General features: G+C 44.2%; 1 protein-coding gene across 2 annotated transcripts; it reads right to left on the minus strand.

Moving 5' to 3' along the window:
- Positions 1-3,052: 3,052 nt before the first annotated feature.
- On the minus strand, positions 3,053-6,178 carry LOC123150268 (uncharacterized). Of its 2 annotated transcripts, XM_044570104.1 has the most exons (7): positions 6,052-6,178; positions 5,610-5,966; positions 5,337-5,503; positions 5,167-5,247; positions 4,731-4,806; positions 4,547-4,645; positions 3,053-3,643 (listed from the first exon to the last, which is right to left on the minus strand). In XM_044570104.1, the coding sequence occupies exons 2-7, from the start codon at positions 5,962-5,964 to the stop codon at positions 3,507-3,509; spliced, it is 915 nt and encodes a 304-aa protein (XP_044426039.1). In that variant the 5' UTR covers positions 5,965-5,966; positions 6,052-6,178; the 3' UTR covers positions 3,053-3,506. The 2 variants fall into 2 exon arrangements, with proteins under 2 accessions (XP_044426039.1, XP_044426038.1); XM_044570103.1 differs by having other exon boundaries at positions 5,610-6,174.
- Between the last annotated feature and the right edge of the window lie 3,351 nt (positions 6,179-9,529).

A 9,529-nucleotide genomic window follows, 5' to 3' on the forward strand; every position in this document is an offset into this window, starting at 1 on the left:
AGAAGAGATGAGTGTCATCCCCTATGCCTCAACCATAGGTTCTATTATGTATGCCATGCTGTGTACCAGACCTGATGTAAACCTTGCCGTAAGTTTGGTAGGTAGGTACCAAAGTAATCCCGGCAAGGAACACTGGACAGCGGTCAAGAATATCCTGAAGTACCTGAAAAGGACTAAGGAAATGTTTCTTGTTTATGGAGGTGACGAAGAGCTCGTCGTAAAGGGTTACGTCGACGCTAGCTTCGACACAGATCTGGATGACTCTAAGTCACAAACCGGATACGTGTATATTTTGAATGGTGGGGCAGTAAGCTGGTGCAGTTGCAAGCAGAGCGTCGTGGCGGGATCTATATGTGAAGCGGAGTACATGGCAGCCTCGGAGGCAGCGCATGAAGCAATTTGGGTGAAGGAGTTCATCACCGACCTATGAGTCATACCCAATGCGTCGGGGCCGATCAAACTCTTCTGTGACAACACTGGGGCTATTGCACTTGCCAAGGAGCCCAGGTTTCACAAGAAGACCGGGCACATCAAGCGTCGCTTAAACTTCATTCGTGAAAATGTTCAAGATGAAGACATAGATATTTGTAAAGTACATACGGACCTGCATGTAGCAGATCCGTTGACTAAACCTCTCCCTAGAGCAAAACATGATCAACACCAGAATTCCATGGGTGTTCGATTCATCACAATATAACTAGATTATTGACTCTAATGCAAGTGGGAGACTATTGGAAATATGCCCTAGAGGCAATAATAAAAGGATTATTATTATATTTCCTTGTTCATGATAATTGTCTTTTATTCATGCTATAATTGTGTTATCCGGAAATCGTAATACATGTGTGAATAATAGACACCAACATGTCCCTAGTAAGCCTCTAGTTGACTAGCTCGTTGATCAACAGATAGTCATGGTTTCCTGACTATAGACATTGGATGTCATTGATAACGAGATCACATCATTAGAAGAATGATGTGATGGACAAGACTCAATCCTAAACATAGCACAAGATCGTATAGTTCATTTGCTAGAGTTTTTCCAATGTCAAGTATCTTTTCCTTAGACCATGAGATCGTGTAACTCCCGGATACCGTAGGAGTGCTTTGGGTGTACCAAACGTCACAATGTAACTGGGTGACTATAAAGGTATACTACGGGTATCTCCGAAAGTGTATGTTGGGTTGACACGGATCAAGACTGAGATTTGTCACTCCGTATGACGGAGAGGTATCTCTGGGCCCACTCGGTAATGCATCATCATAATGAGCTCAAAGTGACCAAGTGTCTGGTCACGGGATCATGCATTATGGTACGAGTAAAGTGACTTGCCGGTAACAAGATTGAACGAGGTATTGGGATACCGACGATCGAATCTCAGGCAAGTAACGTACCGATTGACAAAGAGAATTGTATACGGGGTTGCTTGAATCCTCGACATCGTGGTTCATCCGATGAGATCATCGAGGAGCATGTGGGAGCCAACATGGGTATCCAGATCTCGCTGTTGGTTATTGACCGGAGAGCCATCTCGGTCATGTCTACATGTCTCCCGAACCCGTAGGGTCTACACACTTAAGGTTCGGTGACGCTAGGGTTGTAGAGATATGAATATGCAGTAACCCGAAAATTGTTCGGAGTCCCGGATGAGATCCCGGACGTCACGAGAAGTTCCGGAATGGTCCGGAGGTGAAGAATTATATATAGAAAGTGCAGTTTCGACCATCGAAAGAGTTTCGGGGGTCACCGGTATTGTATCGGGACCACCGGATGGGTCCCGGGGGTCCACCGGATGGGACCACCCATCCCGGAGGGCCCCATGGGCTGAAGTGGGGAGGGAAACCAGCCCATAGTGGGCTGGTGCGCCCCCTTGGCCCACCCCCTGCGCCTAGGGTTGGAAACCCTAGGGTAGGGGGGAGGCGCCCTACTTGCCTTGGGGGCCACTCCACCCTTGGCCGGCGCCCCTCCTAGGAGACCCCATCTCCTAGGGCCGGCGCCCCCCCTTGGGGAGCCTATATAAAGGGGGGGAGGGAGGGGCAGCCGGACCCTTGACTCTTGGCGCCTCCCTCTCCCCTGCTACACCTCTCCCTCTCGCAGAAGAACGGCGAAGCCCTGCTGCGGTGACTGCTGCATCCACCACCATGCCGTCGTGCTGCTGAATTTTCATCAACCTTTCCTCCCCCTTGCTGGATCAAAAAGGAGGAGACGTCACGCTGACCGTACGTGTGTTGAATTCGGAGGTGCCGTCCGTTCGGCGCTAGGATCTCCGGTGATTTGGATCACGTCGAGTACGATTTCCTCATCCCCGTTCTTTGAACGCTTTCGCGCGTGATCTACAAAGGTATGTAGATGCAATCCGATCACTCGTTGCTAGATGAACTCATAGATGGATCTTGGTGAAATCGTAGAAATTTTTTTATTTTCTGCAACATTCCCCAACATTGCCATGGTTGCTCAACTGCAGTTTACATGTATGGTCTGGTCTACTGCAGTTGCCATGATTTCAAAACTTTAGGAGTTGCCACCCACTAACACTAGGCAGTTGCCGTGTAGCACTACAAAAAGGCATGGCAAAAAACATGTTTGGGTGAAAGAGAGAGTTGCCGTGTGCTCACAAGCACGCTAGGGCAGTTGCCATGTAAAGAGAAAGAGTTGCCATCTGTTTACGTGCACGATAGGACAGATGCCATGTGCCATGCAAAAACACATGACAACTCGAGTAAAAAAAGAGTTACTATCTGCTTACAAGCAAAGCTAAGGCAGTTGTCATGTACCCTGCAAAAACACATGGCAACTATCAACTTTGGATGTGGGCGAGGAGACGGGCATGTGGGCGAAGTGATAAACACCCACATACCAGCCCCTTCTGCGTGCGTGAAAATTGGTGTGTGAGCAAATTGTTAAACGCCCACACACCAACCCCCGTGTGGTGAAAAAGAACGTGTAGGCGAGCGGATAAATATTCACACACCAGTTTAGTCCTACGTGGCACACAAAAACTGTTAAAACGCATCAAGATTCGTGAAGAATTGATTGGACACCCTCAGCCAAGCACCAGTGCATACCAGTTTTATTAAGCAACCATCCACAGGAAGCTGAATACTACTGCAGGCACACAGCTTGTATTCTTCTAGGGTTATTCGTGTAACCCGGCACCAGGGGACATTACAGATAGTAGAGCTTATAGCATATCTTTACAGGCAGATCAGACAGTAAACACAATAGACTCAATCACAGAATGTATTCACGATACAGGGTACAGGGCGCGGCCGAGCGGTGGCACATAGCAGATCACATCCGGACCTCCAGGCCTCCATCACTTCCAGTTTAGCTTCCTACTCGTATCTAGCTAGGGGAACGTACACTCGAAGCTGAACTGCTTGCGCAAAGCAGCAGTGCTTTATTCATTTGCTCCGTGGATCCGGCCATTCCCTCTGCACGAGATCATGGGATGAGTTGTGATTTTGACCCGGCCATCACGCCTCATCGGGCCTCTCTTCACCCTTCAGGAGATTGGGATGATCCGCGATGACTTTGGCTTTGGCTGCCCGTTGTCGTGCCTCCTTGGATCATGCTGTTGCTGCATTCCGGGGAGCGCCCAGTTCTGTGCAGGCTGCCTGGCACCGTTGGTACCACGGTTTCCTGTTGTGAATAATCAGTACATACTTGATGGTTAGAGAAGGCAGCGCCATGCAAATGAGTATGCTCACAAATATATAAATGATGTGCCATGATGGTATTAGACAAATCATCTCAGCGAGTACAAGCCAATCAACATGTTAAAGAACCACATGGTGTCCGTTTAATCGCAAATTGTAGTTGTAATGCTAGGCAGAACAGCAAATTTGTGCACCAATGGCCTGTTTGTTATCAGGCCCGCGAGTGTATATTCATCTAATTATCTTGCTACATTCGACCATAACACACAGTTATACTCCATCAATGCTTAATTTCCCATCAGTCAGTTTGTCATACTTGATGAAAAAGACAACAGCCACATCAACACTTGTGAACAGGTTATCTGGCACTTCATTTGATCTTTCAAACCCGCGGAAAACCCAGTAAACAAAAGTCAAAGCTAAGGTAAAAACTGGAACTGGACCTAGTCTTTACATCCCATCAAGACAGACCTCATAGAACCAAATAATCACCCCTTCGAGGATCATCCAGCCTCCAGGGAGTAACTAGTTTCAGTTTCAAGTCGGGTCATGTTAACATTTGCTGAACAGGCACCAAAAACATTTCACATGTCCAACTTCTCAGTCCAACTTCATATTTGAGCAATCAATAATGTCTAACAATTGTTCTCCAGCACTGCAATTGTAATTGGTGCCCCACTAGGAAGCTGTTCACATGGAAATGTCCAATCTGACCCCTTTCTACTTGAATGCATTTTGTTTGTCATTTCCAGCCCATTTTAAGATGCAGGAGATAATTTTTCTGCCAGAGAAAGAAATACTGCAATATCTCTGTGTAGTTGGCACCATTCTAGATGGCATCAAATTTGTGCATGTTACGACGAAACAAGAGATAGATATTGCTTACCAGAGTTGTCACCATTAGATATACCAGCATTTTGGTTCCAGCCTGGTAAGTGTTGTCCAGCATTGCCCTTCCATGATTCTTCAAATCCAGGTAACTCATCTGTATAGGAAAATATTGTTAATGACATATAAGAAGTGTACTGTGGGCACATCAGAGCAGGGAAAGCTAGAAGTACAAAACAAACCTTCATTGAGATTGTGCAGTATCTGTGTACTGTCCACCTTCCCGTCTGATTTCAGCTTCCTTGTTACCGAGTGTCCCTAGAATAAATTAAGAAATGAGCCAGGAACCAAAATCCAGGGGATATATAACCCCAGCTTTACAGACAAGTTATACATGTCACTGCTGGTTCAATTGATTAATACAACGAAAAAAAGCTGCAAACTCATATTCACTAGATATAACCTAAGCTTTTGATAGTACAAGTTATATGTGTCATCATTCCTGATTCAATTGGTTTATCTGATAATCCAACTCTGTCTCATAAAAGGGACTGGGCTCTAAAATTTACCAATATGACATGTTTCAATCCAGTGTGCATAGAGTTACTCAATATGACTTTAATTACTTAATTATTTAGTAGGTCGGTGAACGAACATATCAAGGGGCCATCTGGCTACCTTATCATGAATTCCCCTGGAGATCCTATGAGTGGCCTCTTTAGTCGTAGTGTCTGCTTCCTTGCTTTCTTCGACAGTAATCTGCACGAAACACACTAATCAGTATCAGTTCTGATTACCACAAAGCAAACGAATCAAGTGAATTAGTCCCATATCAGTAATTTGCCTACCCCATCGCTGCCACTCCTCCGGGTCTTGGAAGCGGTATAATAGGCTCCATTAATCCCACCATAAGTCACCGTGGAGCTCTGATAGGTGAACGAACGCGACTGCGGCTGGCCGCCACCGTTCGCCCTGCTGGGATCACGCCGCAGCTGGACCTGACCCCCCTGCATCCCTACAAACACATAAACACATCACACGAAAAACTCAGAGCCACATGGCGTCCCAGGAAACAGCACATGAATGGTGAAGAAACTGAACCAATCTCATCCCAGCCCTACCATCATTCCCATCATCCGGCTCCTGAACATATGCCCCGCGGTTCGCCTCCCGGCCGCCGCGCTCCCCGTCGCCCCCCTCTTCGTCCTCATCAATCTCCGTGATGACAGCACCGCTCCTCGCGGGAGCTTGCTCAAGGAACCCGTCCCCGGGCCCGAAGGCGCCGAACATGCCGGGGCCGCCGCCCATCGGCCCGAACATTCCTCCAGGGCCGCCCATCCTGGCCCCGAAGGGCTGCGTGAAGAAGGGGTCGTCGAAGGGGTCCCTGCCCCCGCCGAAGAGGCCGGGCATCGGGGCGCCCCCCAGGCGGCCGAATCCGCCGAAGGGGCCGTCCCTCCCGCCCCGCCCGCGCTCCATCTCTGCGGCAGCGAATCACGGCGGTATGAGCACCGCTCGCCGAGATAGAGCGGGAATCGACCGCGCGGGTGTGTTGGGCGAGGTTACCTGGATCGCCGGAGGCGGGGGGAGGAGGAGGAGGAGCTGGAGGTGGGTGCTGGGGTCTCGCCGGAGATGCTTTAATTCTCGGCCGGGGTGGGGTTGGTGTGGGGATTGGAATTGGGGGCGGGACGTGGAGGCCTCTGGAAGACTGGTCGTTCGGGTCGGGAAGCCTCCAGACCAGGCTGGACCCCTGGGCCGAGTGGGCGTTCGCCACCAGCCTGCACCCAAAGCCCAACCCAAGTGCAGGCAGACGGAGGACACGAAGATGATGTACCCTCCTCTCCCCTTGTCCTACAGTTATGGGACGGCCCAGTACTGTAGCACGATTACTCTGGGCTGTCATGCAGTGATTTCCTCAGTTCTTTCTGTTTTCTGTGAGTTTTTTATTTTTATTTTTCTTTCGGTTTTCTCTAGCTTTTTCTTTGTTTTCTATGATCTTTTTCTTATCTTTTGGCTTTCCTCGTTTGTTTCTCGGTTTTCTTTTATTTAACAAAAGTCTACATTCATATCATATACATCAACTACATTTTTTGCATGTTTATTTTCTTCAATCAAACATTTCGTACTTCTAAAATATATTTTTTCGTGTATATTTTCTTTTTTCATAAACATTATGCATTTTTATACATATAAAAGCATTTATATACCTTTATCAATTTTTAAATACATGATTAATAGTTTTTATATTTTTTGAGAGCTACTTTTTATTTATGCAGATTGTGCACTTTTCATATATAGTAGGAAAATTCTTTTTATACTCGTTAACCATTTTTCAGATACATGTTTCACATTTTTGAGATATATGTTTGGATGTCTACTTTTTTCCATATATATTGTATTTTTTGTATACGTAAGAAACGTTTAACATTTTTCAAGTACATGATTAATATTTCCCAGATTTATGTTTTGATGTTTATTTTCTCATACAGATTGTATATTTTCGTATACATAAAAAACATTTTTCTTATACACATTTAACATTTCTATTTTACATCATTGATATTTTTTTCAAACATATGTTTTGATGTCAACTTTTTTCATACATTGTACATTTTTCCTATACACCAGAAACGTTTTCTATACACATAGTAAAATGTGTATAAAAATAATTTTTGATGAGTACATAAGAAACATTTTTTGATGTGTATATATATATCTGTGTGTGTGTGTTTTGATGTCTACTTTTTCATACACGTTGTACTTTTTTTCTATACATAAGAAACATTTTTCTATAAACGTTTACTAGTTTTCAAATGCATCCATAACATTTATTTAAAATTTTATGCAAATTAATTTTTATAATATATATATATTTAGAATATTAAAAAATAAAAAACAAGTAAACAGGAAAAGAAAAAAAAACTAAAAGATTGTGAATAAACAAGCGCCTAAGGCCTATGAATCTCCAGCGCGTTAGGCAGGCCCATTGTTGCCCGCTTCGGGCGAGACCTTAACGACACATAGTCGCGCCCGTGATGAGCCCTACCCAATATACGTCGTTAAAAAGATTAGTAACACGATTGTTGAGGTAGAACGGTTCAGATGGTTAGATTCCTTGTGGTGAAATCAGCACACCAGAGTCTAAGTCTTTGTATGTGTTTTGTGGAATGCCAGTGGTGAGTGCCGGCCGGCCTGCTCGTCACTTGTATGCATTTTTGGCCAATTAATGGTAATTGTATTGTAATAATGTGACCTAAATATTTTAAATGTCAATGTAAAACTAAATTTATTTATACATGTCAATGTAAAACTAAATAATGGTAATTGTATTGTAATAATATAACTAAAATACTTTCGCAAATAAATAATTATTTTGGTATCTTGTGCAATGACAAAACTCCAGAATTCAGACTTTTTTTTTCTTTGAGAGATAGTGCTTGCTCACCTTCCTCAACGTGGTACCTCATAATGAAAGACGTGCCTATCAATAATTCTCATATATAGAATCTTCCTCCTCCCATGCCACTTGCCTAGTGTTCCGTCTTACCACCCTAATAGAGAACGCCACTCATTGTATTTATGTCTAGTTTCGGTAAGCTACTCATAGAAATGGGAGGCATTGAGAACTTCTTGGACATCATCTAGTCACACTAAAGCTATGAAAATCATGCTATTGATTTCATCGAGCACGTCCCGACTACTGGATCGGTCTGTGGTTCCACTATGGCACCTCGACTAGCCTCCAAAATTCCGTATCTATCCGAAGAGAGTTGTCACCGGTGTGAGTACTTTCTGGCGAAGTGCATATTGGAAAGCAGGCTCCAGTCCCTCCAAAATTCAGAATCCAAGTCACTGCGACCTAGCTGAACCAGGCCAGATCCTCCTCCTCTGGACGGCTTAGTAGCTAGCAAAGCATTATGGCAATGGTACACGGACACATTTAATTTGACTTGCAGTGGCATTAGAGATTTTTGCAGCTCCAATACGTCTCCGTCTTTGCAAAGTAGATAGAAGGGGAAATAGGTTAGCTCATAGTCTTGCCCAGTTGGGGCGTAGAGAGTTGCCTGGTGGGGTTATGCAAGACACAGTGCCAACCTATGTATTGAGCGAGGCCTTGCACGATTGTACGAACTATATTTTCTCTACTTAATTAATACAACTCTCTATTTCAAAAAAAAATATGTCCCCATCTTTGCATTTCTCATCCATTTGTACGTTGGTGAAAAATGCACATGCAGGCCAAGCTACTGCAAACACATTCAAATATTCCCTAGTAGGGCATGCAAAACACCGTGAAAAACATGTCAAGTTTTACACACTGAACTTGTATGCGTATTAGCATCACAATCCCCAAGCCAAACCTTGGTTGAGATGGAAAGTTCAAATTCAAGCTCTTCATGAACTGTGGTCCCAGAGGACCTGCACGCGTGCAGATGTACAGTTTCAGGTGGCCAGTGAGTTTCTCCCCCCGGTGTGATTTATGGAATCATGTGCACCAGATATCACATATATTTCCTCCGTTTCTTTTTACTTTGCATATAAGATTTGGTCAAAGTCAAACTACACAAAGTTTGACTAAATTTATATAAAAATATATAAACATATACAATACTAAAACTATATAGTATGAAAGTACGTTTCATGGTGCATCTGATAATATTGATTTCATATTGTGAATGTCTATATTTTTTAATATGAAGTTAGTCAAATTCTACAAAAAATTGACTTTGACCAAACCTTATATGTGAACTAAAAAGAAACGGAGGAAGTACGCGCACACTCAAAAAATAGTTGTGAAATATTGAGATTTTTGAGACCGCCAAGCTAACCCAATGAAGACATCTAGTGTGGCACCAAAAGCTTCTTTTACATTTTATTATTGCTGCATACCATCAGTTCATGTTTTCATGAGCATTATAGTACATGTTAGTTCCATGTGGTGTGTCACCGTTGTTGATGAGTCCATGATATCATATCTCTAGTTCTCTTCCACCCACATCCGGAGAAGATGGTTGCTAGGGCGGTGAGGAGGTGTCTCTAGGGT

The sequence above is a fragment of the Triticum aestivum genome, chromosome 7A, assembly GCF_018294505.1.
Source record: "Triticum aestivum cultivar Chinese Spring chromosome 7A, IWGSC CS RefSeq v2.1, whole genome shotgun sequence".
In the NCBI taxonomy this organism is placed as follows: Eukaryota; Viridiplantae; Streptophyta; class Magnoliopsida; order Poales; family Poaceae; genus Triticum; species Triticum aestivum.

Excerpts from the sequence above, each read along its gene's own strand:
- LOC123150268 (XM_044570104.1), bottom strand. The coding sequence starts at position 5,964 with ATGGAGCGCGGGCGGGGCGGGAGGGACGGCCCCTTCGGCGGATTCGGC. Across the intron at positions 5,248-5,336 it reads GGAGGAGTGGCAGCGATGGG|ATTACTGTCGAAGAAAGCAA; the intron begins GTAGGCAAATTA and ends TGTTTCGTGCAG. Across the intron at positions 4,807-5,166 it reads CCAGGGGAATTCATGATAAG|GGACACTCGGTAACAAGGAA; the intron begins GTAGCCAGATGG and ends AATTTATTCTAG.